Raw genomic sequence first — 21,534 nt, forward strand, 5'->3', positions numbered from 1 at the left:
AGTGACTAGAATTATAAGCAATTAAATGAGCCTGCGTAGTAGTCACCAGGCATGCCCAAGGCATTCGTGTTTACTTTAGGAAAAGGGCAACTTCTTGACTCTTGCTAGTAACACTGCTGTAGTAATTACAGATTGTAAAAAAGTGAAACTCCCCAGGAAAATATGCCAGGCCTACTCCACTATGATATATAGGTGATCATAGGATGTTTTTATTCCACCAGGCATTCAGCGAACTGATTTCACATGAGATAAGTTGTTGCTATGGTATTGTGTATTTTTTACTTTTTGCAGTGCTGTTCTGCAGACAAGTAAGGTGTACAAAAATGTATATTCTGGGGTAAAGTGTGCATATAAATGCATTGTTTGTTGTTTAGTCGTTTAGTCATGTCTGACTCTTCGTGACCCCATGGACCAGAGCACGCCAGGCACTTCTGTCTTCCACTGCCTCCCGCAGTTTGGTCAAACTCATGCTGGTCACTTTGAGAACACTATCACACCATCTCGTCCTCTGTCATCCCCTTCTCCTTGTGCCCTCAATCTTTCCCAACATCAGGGTCTTTTCCAGGGAGTCTTCTCTTCTCATGAGGTGGCCAAAGTATTGGAGCCTCAGCTTCAGGATCTGTCCTTCCAGTGAGCACTCAGGGCTGATTTCCTGCAGAATGGATAGGTTTGATCTTCTTGCAGTCCACGGGACTCTCAAGAGTCTCCTCCAGCACCATAATTCAAAAGCATCAATTATTCGGCGATCAGCCTTCTTTATGGTCCAGCTCTCACTTCCATACATCACTACTGGGAAAACCATAGCTTTAACTATACAGGATATAAATGCATATATTAGTGAAAATAGCATGTAATGCAATATATAAGGAGAAACTATGTTGCAAAAAATGTGTATATTAGGAAATAGCACTAAAATGTAATTAATCTTCATGAGGGACTTCATGAGCCAGTGTGATGTAGTGGTTAAGAGCGGTAGTCTCGTAATCTGGGAAACCGGGTTCGCATCTCCGCTCCTCCACATGCAGCTGCTGGGTGACCTTGGGCCAGTCACACTTCTGTGAAGTCTCTCAGCCCCACTCACCTCACAGAGTGTTTGTTGTGGGGGAGGAAGGGAAAGGAGAATGTTAGCCACTTTGAGACTCCTTAAAGGGAGTGAAAGGCGGGATATCAAATCCAAACTCTTCTTCTTCTTCAAATGTGGAATGTGAAGAACTGAACTAAGACTGAAAAAATGAGAAATGAACTAGAATTGACAGATTTGCCCATCCCTAGATATGGGCAAGGCACGCTTATTATGTTTATATAATAAGACATTTAGGCTAAATTTTAGGAAGAGTTCTTGAGTTATAGAGTTCCTTAATATTAAGTTAGATATCAGTGTTATAAAATACATTCATGACTGTGCATATTCTAGGCTTCTGAACACATATTGTAGAGATGTAAAAATTGGTATTAAGTACAATATTCTGCATACTGTCTGTTCAGCTTCCATTTTAAAAAACCAAGTGTCTAGTCCTCATGGTTGCAAAAATAGCCTTGAACGTGTGAGCACTACCAGGTGAAATTGGCAGTGTGTGTTTTGGGAAAGATTTCCAGTGCTGAGTGAACAGAGTTTCAGTGCCCTGCAAAGATTTCTGTGGACAAAGCAAAATAAATTAGGCAAATACATGCAATTTTTATAAGAGCTGTTGATTTCAACTTGACACAGATTTTTTAAAATAAACTTGGTACATGCCAACTTAAAGCATAGAGTACATATAGCCCTGCATAGCCTGCAGTGCAAAGTTTGGTCTTCCTACAACTTTTATATGATTCATGTCTACTGCTCAGAGAGATGGTTATATCAGTCAAATGGCACATGTCAAATTTTGATATAAAGCAAATCCAACCATGGGTGTCTTTGGGATCTCTCCTTAGTAGACTTGCTTTGACTTCCAGGAAGGGAGGAATATCAAAATTAAATATGAGGGGGTGGGGGGAGAAGCTGTAGAAGTCTTGTGGAGTGTGGACCCTGTAAGAAGGGCACACATTGGTTTCACTCTTCTAGCAGACAGTGTGGTCCTTGTATGCACTGATGTGGTCGGTTTCACAGCACTTAAATGGCTCATTGACAGTGCTGGCTATAGTGACTCTCTGGCAGGCAAGCTTAGGGCTCATCCACACATCTTTTTGTGGCATGGTTCTAAGCACAGGTCTGGGCAGTATTGTTATTGGATTTGGGGTTTTCTGGGATCAGTGTTTTCCCTGGGAAAACCTGCATTTTACCATTGAATCAGAACAAATGGCAATCAGGTTTTCTGCACATTACTGTTTGCTCTGATTTAGCAATAAAATGCAGGTTTTCCCAGGGAAAGCGCTGGGATAACGCCCCCCCCCCCCTTCAGACCTGGACCTGGAAAGCCCAGACCTGTGCCTAGAAAGCATGAAGCCAAGGTAAGTGTGAACCAGCCTATAGCTACTTTTGGACGGGAGGTGCTATAAGACATGGACTCTCACTGGACAGTGCTGAAGTCATAACCACCAGGCATGTCCATCACAAATCCCTACTCTACTTTAGCTGTGCCCATGAGCATAGTCAGACGCACAGGGGGCAGCTGCCCCTCCAATCAAGTAAGTAAATAAAAATAACTAACTGACCAATCACGTCTCCGATAGCTTGGATCTGCAGAAATCCTGGCTGCACCCATGACTGTGCCCTTCATTTCAGCCACTGTCTGAAATGTGGCAGGCAATTACTAGGTCCAGGGCCTTCTCCATAGTGGCATCCTCCCTCTGGAGACTCTGCCCAGAGAGAATCACCTGGAGAGCTGGCATTTTATTGCTGTCACTGCACTGTGAGAGGGTTAAAGACTAATTTTAGCATAACTGTTTTTAGTGGAATTGTGCCTATTTTATGTATCCCGGACAGCTGGTTTGCTATATTCTATGGTCTATGGGGACGCAGGTGGCGCTGTGGGTTAAAGCCTCAGCGCCTAGGGCTTGCCGATCGAAAGGTCGGCGGTTCGAATCCCTGCGGCGGGGTGCGCTCCCGCTGCTCGGTCCCAGCGCCTGCCAACCTAGCAGTTCGAAAGCACCTCCGGGTGCAAGTAGATAAATAGGGACCGCTTACCAGCGGGAAGGTAAACGGCGTTTCCGTGTGCGGCTCTGGCTCTGGCTCTGGCCAGAGCAGCGATGTCACGCTGGCCACGTGACCCGGAAGTGTCTCCGGACAGCGCTGGCCCCTGGCCTCTTAAGTGAGATGGGCGCACAACCCCAGAGTCTGTCAAGACTGGCCCGTACGGGCAGGGGTACCTTTACCTTTTACCTTTATGGTCTTGTTACATTGCTCCATTTTCTAGGGTTCTCTTCTGATGGGGGTTCTGTATGAATTGTTTTTCTTTTACATGGATTGCAAGCCACTTGGAGAACCCATTAAGCTAGGAATGTAGGATACACCTATTAGAACAAACAGTCTGCACCTCCCAGTCCATCTAGTCAAGCCATTTTGAATGCCCAAAATTTGCACACACAGATATTTGGATGTTGGGAGGAGGTTACACTGTTCTGCTACAAGAGTTCAAGCAGATGTCTCCAGAAATGAAAACCAAGGGTCACTTCCCGGACTATCCCTAGCAACCAATCTTCCCCATTAACCATCACATCCCCCAGCACTAGCAAGGTGAACCCCACACTCCACTTTGTTATGCAGAGCTAGGATTATTGCTGCAGATGTACAGAGCCGGCTACAGCATTGCATGTCATGACCCAAAGGGCAAAAGCCAACTTCCTAGGCGTGCCTTCACATTGACAACAGTATCAACAGCACAGAGGGGTTTGTGCTGTTTGGAGACACTGAGAATTCTCAGATTGCAGAGATGGTTGGATTCTGCTGCACTTAGCATGCATGCTGTCCACAGAGACAGGCCAGCAAAGCCTCTTCCTCCAACCCATGCAATTTCCATGGTCGGCCAAGGTGGGTCAGCCAATACTGTCAGGACGAAACTAAACTCAAGTCTTTGTCTTTTCCCTATTGGCTGCCTTCCCGTTAAAATTCAACTGGGCAATCTGCGTAGTTCAGTAGTGAGGCAAGCAAGAAGGTGCAAGACCCAGCTGAGTTAAAATGATTTGGAGCAACATTGCTGGCTCTTTTCGTTTTCATTTGTGCCTGACAAACAAGCCTTTCCTCCCATTGCTTGCTGCTTAGTGAAGCAACCCCCTGAGTTTAAGGCAACCACATCCTGTTTCTGGAGGAGGGGGAAGGAGAGCAGAGAGATTTTGCTCTGTTTATGGTATGATGAAGCACATGCCTTGTTTTAAAGGTTTGGCAAAGGGTTTTGACCCAGAGTTAGGCCATCTTTACACATGCTGCATCCTGATATCCAGGTTTATTATGAGCATATAGGGTGTTTTCTTTTTAAATTGTTGCTTGGTGGTTTCCACGGGGAAGCATTCTAAAATGGCCTCTTCCCCATGCAGTCTGAAGTGCTCAAGTCTAGATTCCACCACTTCAAGTCCCCCACCTGAGTCTTCTGCACAAGCGGTCAGGCCAGGCCATGTGTTTGTTTCAGGAAACAGAATTGGACGTTAGTGAGACTCTAGGGAGAAGCCTAGAAGGCGGGGGGGGGCACAGGTTTGTGCCACCAATGCATGCTCCTCTCTGCTTGCTGCTTCACCCTTGGCACACCCCATCATTATGATGAGGGGGCTGGTGCACTGTGCCCACAGGGGCGCAAGGGGGAACAGACGCCCAGCAGTGTCCTGAGGAGTTTGGCAGCCCCTTTTCCCTCCTTCCCTGTGTTGCTCAGCACATCCGCTGTGCCCCACAGGCCATGAGGAGGCTGCTGGAGTGCGGTGCTGCAGCCATGGGTGAGGGCTGTGAGGCCAGTAAGGGCCCCGAGGGACCCCCAGCGTGCCTGGTCTGCTGCTGCACCATGACTGGATACACGTGTCTTTCAGTGACTTTGTGGTAAAGCCAGGGCTGGCCCACCTATGAGGCAAGGTGAGGCAACCGGCTTAGGCGGCAGGATCCACGGGGGCAGCAGATCCTGATGTTGATCTTTCTTTCTCCCTGGTTCCTGATCTTCCCTCAACCCTTCTTCCTTGTTGGGGAGGGCATTCGCCCAGGTGCCAAAATGTCTTGGGGTGGCCCTGATAAAGCCTCTCATAGGGATTGGCTGGGCAGCACTGATGTCATAATGTGGTTGGGTTGCACCAATGATGGCTGCAACCCTACTGAACTATTTTTGCCCTCTTCTGTCCAATTTTAAATAGCACCTTTGAGCAGGAAAGGAGGCGGCAACAGATCAAAATTAGTAGGAAAGTAAAGCAAGTTTTTCCCTAGAAGAATAAGCAGAAAAAGGAAAGGTTGGAAGAGAGTTTATAGTAAAGGTAAAGGTAAAGGTACCCCTGCCCGTACGGGCCAGTCTTGACAGACTCTGGGGTTGTGCGCCCATCTCACTTAAGAGGCCAGGGGCCAGCGCTGTCCGGAGACACTTCCGGGTCACGTGGCCAGCGTGACATCGCTGCTCTGGCGAACCAGAGCAGCACACGGAAACGCCGTTTACCTTCCCGCTGGTAAGCGGTCCCTATTTATCTACTTGCACCCGGAGGTGCTTTTGAACTGCTAGGTTGGCAGGCGCTGGGACCGAGCAGCGGGAGCGCACCCCGCCGCAGGGATTCGAACCGCCGACCTTTCGATCGGCAAGTCCTAGGCGCTGAGGCTTTAACCCACAGCGCCACCTGCTTCCTAAGAGAGTTTATAGTACTACAAACCAATATAGACTTTAGGCCAGCTGAACAGTTATGGATAAGAATCTTGGGTATTGTGACCTTGAGTGAAATGCTGAGAATCCTCAGCCGCCCATCAAAGAGTTCCCCCAGAAGTAGGATTGCCATATTTAAAAAAGTAAAAACCATGACACACTGAAAGTTGTTGGGCTTTTTTTTTTTTTTAAAGTAAAAGCTACAAGAAAATTTGAGGTTTTGGAGCTTTTAAAGGCAATTTTGGCACAATTTAACTCCCATTGCAAGTGGAGAGCCAAGGGGTGAAATTCTGCAGAGCAGCAATGGTCCATCAGTGCAAGTATTTCTCCTTGTACTACATAATGTCCTGCCCCTCTTCTCACCCCTGTGTGCCTCCCAAAACTGGAATTCTCTCAACCCTTTGAAGCAGAGTTGGTGATGGCATGGGGCATGCGTGGAGAACACATTTAATGTTCTGGCTTAAGCTGGTTTCCATTGTGAATATCCTAAGCTGGAATCCAGCTGAAAATAGTGCAGAGTAATGCAATGCACTTTATTCCATGCTACCCTGATACCAACCAATCAGCTACTGGTGCCTGTCATGTCACTTCCCAAGCAGCCCCTGATTCCAATGGCCATGGGTAGGACCGTCTCTCTTTGGCATCAGAAGCTCTGGTACCAGCATGGAGCACATCCTTGCTTCCTTCCAGTGGTAGCCAGACCACTTACCAGGAAGGAGAGGAGCAAGGTGTCACGGAGATTGGCATATTGTGGGCACATGGGAGGGAGTGCCAAGTTGAGCCTGCCCATTTGCCTGCACCAAGCTGGCTTCCCTCCCACCTTGTCCTCTCCCTCTCAGAAAGCAGCAGTGGCACTGCTACCTGAAAGCTGGCAGTGCAGCTTCCCTCCACAGGCAAGTTGCTCCTGCCCCCTGAATTTTGTCAAGTCTAGAAGTGGAGCTCAGTGATTTTTGCTGAGTCCCAGCTGTCTATCAATCTCACCAGGACCGTTATAAAAATAGTGGAGCACTGGCTGGGGAAATATCATCCTTGCCCCCGTTTTTCTGGCAACTGGTGTGAAATAGGTAAATAAAAAATAAGGTCAGTTTTCTTGGGTGGATCCCGTTTAACAGGACTCCTGGAATTAGTCTGGATTCAGGACCACACCAAAGAGACAATTTGTTCCCCAGGTCCCATGGAGCTCTCTCCACTGCAATGACTGTTGTGATGTCCTCAGAGAGAACACTGGCCCAAGTTCAATCCCAAACATCTCCAGGAAGGGCAGGGAATGTCTTAAGGGCTTGTCCACACTTCCGCTTCTCCTGTGCCTTGGAAGCACAGGTCTGAGCCATTTACCCCTTTCCCCTCACCTTTCCCAGGGAAACCCACTCTTTAGCTCTAAATCGGTACAAATGGCAATCCACAGAAACTCCAATTGCTGTTTGCTCCGATTGAGCACTAAAGAGTAGTTTTCCCTGGGGGGAAATGTGGGGAAGACCTGAAATTCTGTTAGGCCACTGCCAGTCAGGGCTTATCCACACTTACCTTGTGCCCCATTCTTTCCAGGCCCAGGTCTGCACTTTAAAGCTCCATGTCCAAGTGCCCCATTTTTTGCTCCAGAGCTTTCCCTGAGAAAAGCGGCTCTTTAAAGCTGACTCAGAGCAAACAACAATTTGTAGAGTGCCATTTGCTCTGACTGAGCTTTAAAGCTCCTTGAACACAATGTGCCTTGGTTTCCTGTGAAGATACTTTTCTTTGTCCTCCTGTAAATATCCTTCCAACACAACAGCACTGATTTCTCTTGCCCTTTATCATATTCTCAACTAGCTAGCCCCACCCCCATCAATTGCATGGATTCAGAATATGATATTACTAGCAGTGGGACCCATCCAGTATTGCTTTTGTCATCGGGGGGGGGGGGGATGACAGACACAATGTTTAAAGAGAAGCCACAGTTGGTTATTGGTCTGTGATACAAGCCTGGCAACTTTTCAGTTTACATGACAATTGCTGGATCTTATCAGGTCAGATGCTGCGTCAGCCATCAGTTCTGCCACTCTCTCCTATGTTTACAGCCTTTCTTTAAGTTTTACTTTTCACAATGCTGTATGTTTGTTTGTTTGTTTATTTATACTTTTATCCTCCATGTTCTGTTTTTAAAAATGCAAATATGTTTAAAAGAGTTGCAAAACTGCTCACAGGACCGATGCCTTGCTGATGTCATGTGTGCTAGCCAATTAGTACTGTCAGTGCTTTCCCCCTTTCTTTCTTTTTAAGGAAAAAGGGTCTTGGCGGACACCATGAAGTTGTTACAGTAAATGCCACACTTTTAACTTTTTTTTGGGGGGGGGGAGGTGCCCATACTGCATAGCCTTGAGTACCTCCAGAAGAAAAGTACTGAGTGCTGTGACAAGCCAGATCTTCCTGTAAACTAGCATCACTGTTGTTTTTTCCTAAGGAGCAAATGGCATGTTTGTATTAAGGAGAGTTTCAAGCCAGCTCTGCAAATCTTGTGCCTGTCTTTATTTCAGTTTGAGCATTCACTAAGCCCAATAAGATTTCAAACACAAACATATTGTTAATTATTTAAATAGTTTTCAATAGATTTTAGCTTGAAAGGAAGACAAGACTTCTCTATAATTTTGCCAGAATGCATGGCTAGATTCTATCTTTCATTGTTTGCACAAGGCCTCACGGAGATTTCTCTTTTATCCCTTTTATCCTCCTTTCCAGATCTCAATAGCCAAGTGAAAGGGACTGAAAACAAGAAACGCTTCAGTGAGATTTTCCGGGGTCTGGATGCCATAGAAATTTCAATTGGAAATTCGTATGTATCCAAGATCGGTTTCATAGCAATCCTCCTAACACAGTGCTCACCACCACCGCTAAATTTATCCATACTGTTGTACAGAACTGAAGGGAGAAAGATCAACGCAGATGAGGCATGAGCATCTCCATCAACTGTGGCTGCTGAAAAAAGCACAACTGCAACCATGAAAATGGCTTAGAATTGTCAGAACAATATTTCTACTGACCTGTCCAGGTTGTTATGCTTTTCGCCAGAACCAGAAGGTGCAAAGCCAGAAAAAATAACCCAGCTGAATTCTTCTTGCATTTAGCCTGGTTCTTTTATTTATTTAACAAAATTTATATACTGCTTAAATGGAAATAAAACCTCTAAGCACTTTTCAAATAATATAAAACATACATTTAAATTGTCAATAAAAATCAGTGTTAGAAACATGCTATAAAAAGCAAAATGAATAAAATCAACAGTTAAAAGTATACATACTAAGCTAACATTATGGGTTAAATACCCATCAACTTTACATGTCTGGGTAGGCTTGCCCAAATGGAAAAATTTTTAGCAGGTACTGGAAAAAATACAGAAAGGAGCCTGCCTAAAGTCAATGGGCAGGGAGTTCTGGGGTTTAGGAGCTGTGACACCAAAATATGGGTTCCTTACAAATGCAGAACAGCTATTCTGGCACACCTGCAACAGTGCGAGTTGGGCACATCCAGATGGCTGACTGGGGTAAGGGGATCCTTCAAGCAAACTGATCGGCCCTAAGGTGTTGGTAGCAGACATGTACTTTATGTTATTTTTGGTTTTTGGTTTTTTAAAATTTGAGGTGCAGGTGCCTCCGTGGTTAGGAGTGCCTTTTACCAGCTTGATTGGTAAGACAGCTGTGGCCATTCTTGGACTGGGATAACTTGACCATGTACTGGTAACCTCGTGGTTGCACTACTCTGGTGCACTCCATGGGGCTGCCCTTGGGGTTGGTCCACAGGCTGCAGCCGCTGCAGAATGCGGGAGCAAACCACCGGCAGCATATAACACGCCACTTGGGGGATTTTTTTCTGGCTGCCAAGCTGCTGCCAGTCCAAGTTCAAGGTGCAGGTATGAAGATATAAACCCCTCTATAGCTCAGGACCAGGGAGCTTGAGAGACCACCTTATATCTCACCCAGCAGATCACTGCAGCATGCAGGAGAATTTACCCTTTCAGTGCCAAAGGTTTCCAAAGTTTTCTCTGCGGTAACTCTGGGCAGGGCTTTTTGTGTGGCTGCCCCTGCTCTGTGGAATAGCGCTCCTGTTGAGATGCCCAATGTCGACATGTGCCCAATATCCACACTTTCCAGAAACAAACTGAGGCTTTATAGGCTTTTCCAGTTGGCTAAATGGGTTTTTGCTTTGGTATGGTTTTAGTTTTGTTTTAAACTCAACTGCTGGTACCCCCACCACCCCCAGCAACTGTTTATTGATGTTTCCATTGTACATTGTCTTGAGGTAACTCTATAGAAACTAATTGATTAATGAAGATGATGACAATAGATAATTCTGCAGCAGAGAATAATGACATCAGGAGTAATTTACTTTGGGAACAAATCAAAGGAATGCAGTTTCAATGGAAGCAGGATCAACTAAAATTGTTCTGTGGAAATGCAACCAGCCCCACACAGTTGATGCTACTGCTGGGTTTGCTTGACCTTGGGGGAGAGAGAAAATCAAGGTTTCTGGAGTTTCATGCAACTTTTGTCTCTATCAAACCAGCTTGTCTGACAAGCTACTTTTGTTTATATGGTCATAACTTTAGGGAATAGTTTCATTTCTTGGTATGCTGCCATTGCAGATTTTAGAAGGAAGGCTTTCAAACTGATGAACAAGTAGCAATGGAGGACTGCTTCAAGTTGCCGGAAGGCAGATACCTGTGTGTCATTGCCATCATTTGTGCATATAAGCAGGGAGCCATAATGGATTATGACTCCCTATTGAGAGCACATATGTTGTACATTTTACCAGAAAAAAAATGAATTTGCCAGTGCACATCTTGCTCAGTCAGGATGACCCCAAATACTCTGGTTTTTGGGGTGGAAAAATCCAAATGCTACCATTCTCCCAGATAAGAATCTAATAATAAATAAAGGAGGATTTGCCACTCAGTAATGGCTCCTAAAATCTACCACTCAAGGCAGCTACACCATTCTGCATAATAGTGTGTTGTATGGCCCATTTTGTATTGTATGGTTCTGGTGGAGAACCTTTACTTCTGCCGTGTGTGTAATATTACTTGTTGGCTCTTTCTAATTTGCAGGGCAGTTGATATGTTCATTGATGATGTTAATGACAATGATAGTGGAATTTCAAACCTGCAGACGGAAAAACTACAGGTACGTTGAAATGTAAGCCTGTTACTGGAGTGAAAAACTATTAGTGCATTTGTGAAAAGCTAATTTGTTCCAACAGTTCAAAAGTAACCAAATCCCTTCCTTTGCATGATAAACTCCCCCATAAAGTCTAATACCACAAAACTAGCAAAATGGGTAGCCAACATGGTGCCTATGGGTGCGGTGGCCCCCTTGAGAACTTCCACACACCACTCACTGTCCCTTGCATTAATAGGAGAGAAGGGGGCTGGCTGCCTTTCTTCCCCTCAAAAAGTCCTGTACAGCTGGAGGACAAAGTTGGAAGGCTCTCCCTTCATCTGCTTCTTTTCTGCTGCATGTGCTTTTCAAAGCTCAGACCAGCACTGAAGCTGAAAGCAGGAGAAAGGGAAGATTCTGGGAGCTTGTGGGGAGGGGCTAGGGGAGAAAGTGGTCAAGAAAGAGAAAATGGAATTGGAGAGAGTGGAAGGAAGAGAAGGGGCAGTGTACATGTGCAAAGGTCCAGCAAAACAGATCCACTGGAAACGGCATAATTTTTTAAAGAAGTTTTCTCTTCCTTCCCAAATTACCATTAAATCACAAATCATATCTGTCTCATTGACAAGACTGCAAAAATCACAGATCCTGTGCTTTGGTCTGGTGCTGCCATGGTGTAAAATTGTGGATCCAAGGCACAGATCCTTATGGATCCCCAAATAGTGAGAAATTAGCTTAATATCACTTTTTAGCTCAAAGGGTGTGAAAGGTGTCTGAGACGACATTGCAGGATATTTCAGCTATCTTGTGAGGTTTTGGATTTTATCACTTGCCTTCTACTATCTGCATAGCTGTCAACGTTTCCCTTTTTTTAAAGGGAAATTCCCTTATTCCGAATAGGATTCATCGCAAGAAAAGGGAAAAGTTGACAGCTATGACCATCTGCTCCTTCCCAAGTTTCTGCATCAGAAGCAGATTATGTGGGTGGGTGGGTCTGAGGTGCACAGTCTGCACCTCGTGCCCTTTGGCAAAATGAAGGGCTCGCCCACACTTCCACTTGCCCCATTCCTAGAAAGCACAAGCGGGTTTCCACTTGCCCTGCTGCTTTCCCCAGGAAAACTTGCTCTTTAAGTGCTAAATGGGAGCCAATGTCCACCTGGAGAAAACCTGGTTGACCTTTGTTCTGATTCAGTGTGAAGAATGGGTTTCCTCTCGAGAAAGCAATGGGGCAAACAGAAGCTGGAAGAGCCCTAAAGCACTGTAGTTGTGTTAAGCAAACTAAATGAAGGTTTAAAATGGGGGGTTGTGCATTTGGGGGTTATTCACCCATTTAAAAACATTCTCAAAAATGTTATGTCAGAGCTGCCCCTAGGTCCCAGCTCACAGAGGACCAACGCGAGGCTGTCGTTACGTACAAAAGTCTTTATTGAGGTTCAGTTTCCATTTCAAAGCCGCCGCGCGCAGCTCTACGTCTTAACCCTAGACCGGCGAAGTACCGTCTGAGTCTCCTCCCCTATGACACCAGTTTAAGATCCTAGCCCTGCTCCACCTTTAACGCTGCTCTCTCCTCCTCTGGGTCCTCCTGCCCGCTGGGGCATTGCCCTTTCTGGACTCTTCCGACGCTGAGTCGCTTAGCTCCTCCCCCTGCCTCCTGCGGGCTTTAGGACCCGGTTCCCAATCCTCATTCTCTGCTGTCCCGCGCTCTTGTACATTTGAACTTGCCTCTCGCGCCAACCCAGTGACCTTCCTCCTGACCGTTACACTACTTCTGTCACTGCTTCCCTCTTCCGGGATACTGGCCGGATCTGACCTCCCCTCCATTGTCTGACTCTCCGATGGAGGTGTGGTCAGCCCTGCCTTATCTTCTCTCCCTGGTGGGGAATGCACTGGCCCTGATCCTTGGGACTCTTCCCCCCCACTCTGCTCTGGTGGGGAAGCTGGTCCTGATTTCCAACTACTGCTCTGGGAGTCCCTGCTGCCCCCTTGCTCCTGGGGCGTTCCCCTTGGGAACCCCCTACCCCTGGCCACTGGCGCCCCCTTCTGTGAATCTTCCGATTCGCTGGAGAGGCTCATGGAATCCCTCGGTCCACTGTCATCTTCTCCTACGCTCCCCTCGGATTCTTCCCCTTCGCTCTCCATCTCCTCTCTTCCCTGTGCCTCTGCTCCTGAACCCCTGACATGTTATCTCTTTGTTTCACAGACAGATGAAGCTTTCTATAAATGTGAAGGAAGTTCAGAAGCAGGAGAACCAGGGAACATGTCAGGTAACAGTACAAGGGAGGTTAAACAAAGGTGACCAAATTCAGTTTGGATTGCCACTGTCATTTTACATCTGCTGCTAGGCTTGAGGACTCTTGTAAGTTTTTGGCATGATGAATGGCAGGAAATCCAGGACAGACAAAAGAAAGTCCTTCTCCACAAAATGCACAATTAATTAATGGAGTTCACCATCACATAATGGGGCGATAACCAGTAGCTTAGATGGCTTTGAAAAGGGGAACTGATGAGACTTCCGGGTTAGCGCCTCCGGCAATGGCGGAGCTCCTCCGATTGGGAGGAACCGGCTCCGTGAAAAACAGGGTCTGACCGCCACGGTGACGGCAGAGACCCTTAGAAATCACAGACAGGAGAAGTCTGTGAACCTGGGATTCAGCTGGCACCTTCAGCGCCCACCTACTCGCAGGGAGACCCGGTATCGGGAATCCGGAGCGACGTGGGGTGAGAGGCGCGGTGCTTTGAATCGACCGCTTATTTCACGGAGCAAAGCCGTATTGCCACTGTCGGAGAGCGCTGACTTTTTTCCTGTGGACAATTGGATTCTAAACAACAACCCGTGAGTAGAACGGGAAATTGAGCTTTTAAATAATTTAATTTGGCATCGAACGGGGAAGGTCTAAACAGGAAGTCCACCTTCCCTTTCTGTAAATAGACTGAAGCAAAGTAGTTGTTAACTAAGGTTTTGGAAAGTCTCACGTAAAGGACTAAAACTCCACTGATTGAAACCATCAATTCTGACCAAGTGAACTTGCAGGAGAAGGTGGAAAATTAAAGACTGAAGCATCACGTCTCTGAACCTGGGAACGGTTTGCAAAAAGTCCATCGGCGGTAAACAGGACAAATTTGACAGCTAGCTTTAACTTGACAGCTAGCTTTAATTTGACAGCTGGCATTAATTTGACAGCTTCCTTTAGAAGAAAGACATTTTCTATTGTCTGTTTCTGCACTTAAAAAGAAGAAAAAGTAACTGGGAACTGTTTTTAATTTACTTTTGGAATTGTGCTGGAAAGGATTGATACAAATTGAGACTGTTTCCCTCTAGAGGGAGTTTTGGGACATTGTTACAAGTGTGCAGCTGCAAAATTGGTCTTAAGATAAGGACTGTGAGAAACTAGTTTTGACCCTGAATATCTTAAGAATGTTGGTAAAGGATGAAGTAGCGTCTGTTCTGAATAGGACAATTTATCTGCTGGAAAAGCTGCATAAACAGATAGATGTCATGGCTACTAATATTGATATCTTGGGAGCAAAAGTGGGCATCAGCACAGAAGTCGACAAGAACCCGGCACAAGAATATTTCTTAACTGAACAAATTGATGAATTAGAAAAGGGGAAAGTTGCTGTTGTTGAATATAAAGCAAAATGTGGGGGAGCCTTAACCCTAAAGAGGCAAATGAAGGATTACAACTTGAGGCCTTATATGACTGTAATTAGGAGAAGCCAGTTTTTGAAGATGGGTGCCTGGCCTGATCTGGAAAAGGAAAAGTGGAGAGATCCCTTTATGCAGGGATCAAATGTCTTTTGGAATATGAATTTGAGCCAGGAGGAGATTGGAGCTTCGGGGGCCTTTGGACTTGGAAGAATTGTGAAACAAGATTTGGAATACTTTATGGGCCCTAGCTTTAATTATGGAAACCTGGCAGACTTGTCAAGAAGGAATATAAGCATCGCTGGGTTGGAGCTCCCCCGAGATCTGCTTTTTAGCACCAAAGATTATCAAGAAGATCGGCAGAAGGGAAATGAAGAAGAGTTAAGAGCCTCGGATATCAGATCTCCAGGTTGATGGACGCTGGGAGGTTGATGGAACTGACAGCAGGGGCCGGGACTGGGGAGGGGAGACGGAGGAAAGAAATTGGGAATTTAAAGTGTATATAAGGAGATTTAAAAAAATAATAATTAATGAGAAATGGAAAAATCGTGGAATGAAATTTTTATGACCCTAGGGGAAATGTCTTAAGAGATTAAGTTCAGTATATTAGTTTTAATGAGAAACAAGATTAAGTTGGAATGAAGTAATGTGGTTTTAGCAGAGATGATATAAAGGATTAGGTTAAAATTGATTTATTAATTGGTGAAAGATGAAAATTACAGTATATTAAGATAAATTATTAGGATAAAAACAAAGCTGGAAAGGATTTGCTGAAACATCTAATTGAACTAGAATACAAAAAAGGGAGGTGTGAGGAGGTCAAGGAAATAAGTAAAGGAAAGAAAGCTATGTGGGGGTCTGATCTGTTTTTGTTTTTTTTGTGTGTGTTTTTGGTTGTTTGTATTTCTTATGTTTTTTGTTTTATTTTTATTTTTTATTGTTCTTTTTTGTAATTTTCAAAATTTGAATAAATATTATATAAAAAAAATGAAAAGGGGATCTGATGAATTCATGGAGGATGTGTCAATTAAATGATGTTTTTTTTAATTACAAAAGCCCACCCTCTGGTTATATTTTCACTTAACAGCATGGCTACCCACAACCTGTTGTGAGGAAACACATTCTTTGGTTGCTTCCCCATCACTACTTCCATCTGGAAGGGGGAGGAGATTGCCGGCACTCCCTCTCCCCTTTTTCTAGTTTCAGAACTGTTTAGGGGCAGTTTAATGGCTGAATGGTGGCAACATGAGGATGACCATCCTGGGAGGCATGTGATTATGTAGGTCAGGTGTTGGAACAAACCTTGCCTTGGAAGAACTTGCTTAGGTTTTGTGATTTTTCCACCCTAAATGACAGATTCCTACTCACTGATTCATGGGATCAAAGTCACGTTTAAGCATTACTGTATTAAAGACATATGTAAAAGGGAGTCAAAGAGGGAAGTGCTCTGGAATTAAGAGCAATCACTATTAAGTATGTACACACTCTTAAAAGCCAGACATTCAGTGTGATGTCTCACACAGGTGGGGTCCTTTGCCCTCCTACAGAAGAAAGGAGAACTGGTCTTTTTGGCTAGGTAGCCTGGCTGAAGGACCAAGTTGCCAGGGAGAAAAATGAAACTGTAAGTTGGAGAACTCATTAGTTCCGTAACAGTCGCACAGACAGATGACAAGAGGGGCATGTCCAAAGGATGAGTCATTGGGGGATTGGTGCTCCTTAAGTATGAAAATCCCTCCCAATGTTGCTGGACACTTACAAATAAGATTTTATACCCCTGTCATTCTTTCCAGAGGTTCCTGTGATTTTGTCTGTTGTTTCTTATATTATTGAGGACCTTCTCTGCTTTGGTTGGCATCCAAAATACCAATCCATATTTCACCACCCCATTTAACTAGGATCAAGAACAACAAACCAGTTGCCAATGACCCCTTTAATGATATCTGAATAACCTATTTACAATATTAGGGCTCCATCTGGAAGTACCCAAAGAGATGAAGGTAGCAGCACTGCTAGTGAACTAGAGAAAGCTTTGTCTGGCTCAGGAGCAAGGCAAGCATCAGGAAGGCAGAAGACATGGAGCAGGTGCTGCAAGAGACACACACACGGGGCACTTTGTTACAATGGCAGTGCATGTTACAAGGAAGGAGAAGCTACAGGGATTGAAAAGGCCAATCACCAATCAGCGGAGGAGGGGGGTAGAGTAAAGCAAGAGGCTGGTAAAGATGTTTGGTCTCCTGGAAGCCAATGGGCTTCCCGTGGTCCAATGAGCAGAGCAGCTAGACACCAAGTCTGGCTTTGACCTGACCAATGGAGACTTGTTTGCCTCCTCATGCTGCTGAGTGCTGGTGGTCAGCCACAGGGACTTCTTCTGCAGCTGCTTCCTGAAACCTGCAAATTGATTTTCTCAGCTGAAGAGGCCGACGAGATGCTGATCAAGTGCACTGGTGGCGTGGAAGCAGCCCTAGGCTATGCCAAGATGTGGTGCAAATACGTCAAGGAACTCTTGACCTGGGTTGACAAACGCCTGAATTACGGTGAGGCTGGTTTTGCATTATCCATGACCTAAACAGGCCATCAGACCCTCCAAACTCTCCTCTAACACAGACTCTTTTAAGTTAAAATCCAGGTGATATATTTCCACATTAGGCAGCCATAAAAAATGTCCCCACAAGCAATCCTGGCCAAAACAGCAGCAGAAGATGACATTAGAATGGCTACACAGTGTTGCGACATACAAGAGCCCCACAAGAAGCATTCGGGAATCCAGCTGGATTTTCAGTAAGGCTTTATTCAGTTGCAGTCTTGCAGCATTGTAAAGCAGTCTTGGTACATTAAGGATACACAAGATACAGGTGGAATTACATTCAGGGAGAAGCCATCACCTGAAGACAACCTTGCCTCTTTATGCTAGCTGGCAAGGAATCAATTAGGCTACGCCCCATGATGCTTAGTCATACATGCTGCTGAGTCAGCATTCCCAATAAGCACAGTGTTTAACTCCTTGATACCCACAACATTCCAACACGCAGTTCTTTCCATGAATCTTGCCACAAGGTAGGAGCAGCTTTCCAAAATCCCATGTTTTTGTGGCTACATAGAAAGAAGCTCTCTGCTCCTACTATATGTTTCCTTTGGAAATTCAGTCTATTGTTGTTTTCTGTTCATAGAAACTGAGTTTGCAAAGAACATCCTGAAGATCGCTGATGCTGGCAGGAGTGCCATTTTCCCACAGGTATTGTTTCCTAGTTGCTCCCTTCTGGGACTTCATTTCACAGGCTGTGTGAAATAGTTTCGGTATTGCCCTATGTTGTCTGATCTGTAGGGTCTTTGCTAGTCTCTCCCATGCAGAGCCTAAATCTATAAGGTGTGTGTGTACCCTCCCCCCCTCCACGTTTACAGTTACCATTTTTCCAGTACGTATAAAGATGAATTCACCCATGCAAGGGCAAGTGTTCCAGGGTGCCACTTCCAATAATGCAGCACCCAAAGGCAACTGTTATTTTCTGGTATTATGTTCTCATCAGCTAGTTAATGGACATGACACACTTGAAAGCTAGCCTCTCTACTTGACAGAGCAAAATTAACTCTTATGTGCATTACACCATGCTATTAGCATTAATTTCATGTCTGTTTCATTCCTGCAGCTCTGAGAAGCAACCAGCATCCTCTGTATGTCAGGGATGGGCAACCTGGTACCCCCAGGTGTTGCTGGATTGCGACGCCCACCTTCCTTCACCATTGGCCATGCTGGGGGGGGGGGCTGATGAGAGTTGGAGCCCAACAACATCTGGAGCACCACACAGTTCCCTGTCCCTGTTCTATGTTGTACACTCAAACCTCTGTTCTCAAATGGCTCCGTTTTCAAATGTTTTGGCTCCCAAATGCCAAAGACCCGGAAGTAACTGTTCTGGTTTTCAAACAATTTTCAGAAGCTGAACTTCTGACACGGCTTCCGTTTTGAGTTTCCCTATTGTATTGAGGCTTCTGCTTTCAATTTCTGGTTATTGGACGTTTCGGAAGTCGAATGGTCTTCCAGAGTGGATTACATTTGACAATTGAGGTTTGACTGTATCGTAGTGCCATGACACTAGCTTCTAATATGGCTGGTCTAAGTTGCAGCTAGAACTCCTAAAGCTTGATTCTCTGCTTTCTCCTTTAAGCAGGCAGAGGGGTTGTTGCTGAAAACCACTTCTGTGTGGTTTGCAGCTAGTTTTGTGGATTGGCTCTGGTGCTTCAAAAGTCTCGAAAGCCAGTTGCAGTGCTGATGTGGACACTTGCCACGTGATGTGGCTGATCCATGGGGTGAGCTGTTCACATATGCCATGGTTACTGCATTGAGCCAGCAAATGAAACCGGCAGAGCAGTGCCACATACGTGAGATAGGAGGTCTTCTTTCATCGCTGTGCTAATAGGGAGACTGAACATTCCCTGTAAGCTGGGATTTGAACCCAAACATCCTTGTTCCAGTCCCAACACTCTCAGTCCTAGAACCCATTGGCTCTGTGTTTTTGTCTTTTCAGACTTTTATGCCCTTACAGAATCTGTACACCATGACCATGGAGCATGACATCAGGGCAGGGAACTTGGCCATAGAGACGGCTGGGATTTTGCAAATGAAGGAATACTATCAGGTACAGTGTTTCTCAGCTTAGATGAGACACCATTTTACAAATGCAGCAACTAAAATATCTCTTGGGCTTGCAATCCATTCTGCTGATTTGCCCAGGTCCCTTGGTCACTCGTGGTGTCTCCTAGATGCCATAGATTTGTAAATAATGAAACCTACTGCTGGAGATCTCACTTCCTGCACCCCACCTTGCCTTGCAGCCTCTTTGGGCGAAGAGGAATGAAATTGAGAAATGGCGGAAGGAATTCAAAGATCAGTGGCAGAAGGAGCAGAAAAGGATGGTAAGAGCAGATCTAGGAAAGGATCGTGGGGGGGGGGAGGGAAAAAGCTGCAATCACTAGGAGGTCCCCTTTCAGGTGGGTGTGGGCCATGCAGTATTTCTCAGCTGGTTCCTGGACAATGTATGCTGGGATTGATATGAAAGTGGAAGCTTGGGGAAGTACTAGGACAGGCATAGGCAAACTCGGTCCTCCAGCTGTTTTGGGACTACAACTCCCATCATCCCTCACCACTGGTCCTGTTAGCTAGGGATGATGGGAGTTGTAGTCCCAAAACATCTGGAGGGCCGAGTTTGCCTATGCCTGGACTAGGAGCTTGTCCCAGGGCTTCCATGCAAGTTCACATCATCCCTGTAACCCCTGTGCTCAAAGAAAGACAGTCTCACCAACACTTTCAAGTCTTCTTATCTGTCATCCCTTACCCTGCAATATTTCTCCAATAGAAAAGGGGACCTCACCCCAACTATTGGTCAAAATGTATAAAAGGGTGTTAGAAATGCAAAGAAACAGAGGGGACATGTATACACATGTGGTAGGGATGTAAGAAAGCTAAGGAATATTGGGAGAAGATATACACAGAAATTTTAAAAAATGCTAAAGTTGCCATTTCCAAAAGACCCAGAGATGTTCCTTTTGGGTATAATAGAGGCTGAGAGACCTAGGAATGTATTAAATCTTTTTCTTTATGCAACTGCTGCGGCCAGAATAGCCTATGTACAAACGTGGAAGGATAAAACAGACCAATGAAAGAGGATTGGCAGAATAAGTTAATAGAATATGTGGTAATATTGACTGCAAAGATAAGAAGCCAGGATGAACATACCATAAGAGACGAGTGGGAAAACTTTGGAGAATATTTAAAGAATTACAGGTGAAGCTCGGAAAATTAGAATATCGTGGAAAAGTTCATTTATTTCAGTAATTCAACTTAAAAGGTGAAACTAATATAATTGTGATGATCAACTATTCAAATCTCTTTTCTGATGAGAGCAGCTTTTGCATCTCATTTGGAAACCAAGGACCCAAAGTCTGGAGGAATAATGGGGAGGCACACAATACCAGATGCTTGAAGTCCAGTGTGAAATTTCCACAGTCTGTGTTGATTTGGGGAGCCATGTCACCAGCTGGTGTTGGTCCACTGTGCTTCATTAAGTCCAGAGTCAACAGTCAACACAGCCATCTACCAGGAGATTTTGGAGCACTTCATGCTTCCTTCCACAGATGAGCTTTATGGGGATGCTGACTTCATTTTCCAGCAGGACTTTGGCACCTGCCAAAAGTACGTTGGCACTTTGGCCAAAAGTACCAACACCTGGTTCAATGCCCATGGGATTACTGTGCTTGATTGGCCAGCAAACTTGTCTGACCTGAACCCCATAGAGAATCTATGGGGCATTGCCAAGAGAAAGATGAGATACATGAGACCGAGCAATGTAGTAGAGCTGAAGGCTGCTATTGAAGCATCCTGGTCTTCCATTACACCTCAGCAGTGCCACAGGCTGATAGCATCCATGCCACACCGCATTGATGCAGTAATGGATGCAAAAGGGGCCCAAACCAAGTACTGAGTATATATGCATGCTTCTACTTCTCAGAGGTCCAATATTTGCAATCCTTGTTTTGCTGATTTCATTTAATATTCTAATTTTCTGAGATTATTAATTTGGGGTTTTCATCAGCTGTACACCATGATCATCACAATTATAAAAAATAAAGGCTTGACATATCTTGCTTTGCATGTCATGAGTCTATCTCATATATTAGTTTCACCTTTTAAGTTAAATTACTGAAATAAATGAACTTTTTCACGATATTCTAATTTTCTGAGTTTCACCTATATAACAGTTACATAAATCTCCAAGTAGGAATAGATGTATGAACAGCAGCTAAATCAATTAAAAGGGGTATAAAGATATGTAGCACAACTAAGAGTAAAAAGGAACCCATGGAGGGTTGGGTGTGTGGGGAAGTCGAATAATGTAGAAGAATATTGTGAAAGCATAAATAAAATTTTAAAAAAGAAAATACGGACGTCCCATTCCATAATGATAATTTGACTATTTATACCCCACACATCTTACTGGTGTTGCCCCAGCACTCTGGGAAGCTTCCAACAGATATA

The 21,534-nt window shown here is 45.0% G+C and overlaps 1 protein-coding gene across 6 annotated transcripts in view; it reads left to right on the forward strand.

Annotated features, from left to right (window-relative positions):
• Nucleotides 1-21,534, forward strand: part of GMIP (GEM interacting protein) — a 97,965-nt gene that overhangs the window by 36,534 nt on the left and 39,897 nt on the right. For 5 of the 6 annotated variants that reach the window (XM_079967804.1, XM_079967799.1, XM_079967800.1 and 2 more), the window contains 7 exons: nucleotides 8,454-8,547; nucleotides 10,816-10,891; nucleotides 13,062-13,125; nucleotides 16,916-17,041; nucleotides 17,675-17,739; nucleotides 19,028-19,138; nucleotides 19,335-19,415. In XM_079967804.1, coding sequence (XP_079823930.1) covers nucleotides 8,454-8,547; nucleotides 10,816-10,891; nucleotides 13,062-13,125; nucleotides 16,916-17,041; nucleotides 17,675-17,739; nucleotides 19,028-19,138; nucleotides 19,335-19,415 — 617 coding nt within the window. Of the gene's footprint in view, nucleotides 1-3,317; nucleotides 5,344-8,453; nucleotides 8,548-10,815; nucleotides 10,892-13,061; nucleotides 13,126-16,915; nucleotides 17,042-17,674; nucleotides 17,740-19,027; nucleotides 19,139-19,334; nucleotides 19,416-21,534 lie in introns of those variants that run through there. The other variant, XM_079967803.1, reaches the window with a different exon arrangement.

Source organism: Podarcis cretensis, assembly GCF_951804945.1.
Source record: "Podarcis cretensis genome assembly, chromosome: 2".
Lineage (NCBI taxonomy): Eukaryota > Metazoa > Chordata > Lepidosauria > Squamata > Lacertidae > Podarcis > Podarcis cretensis.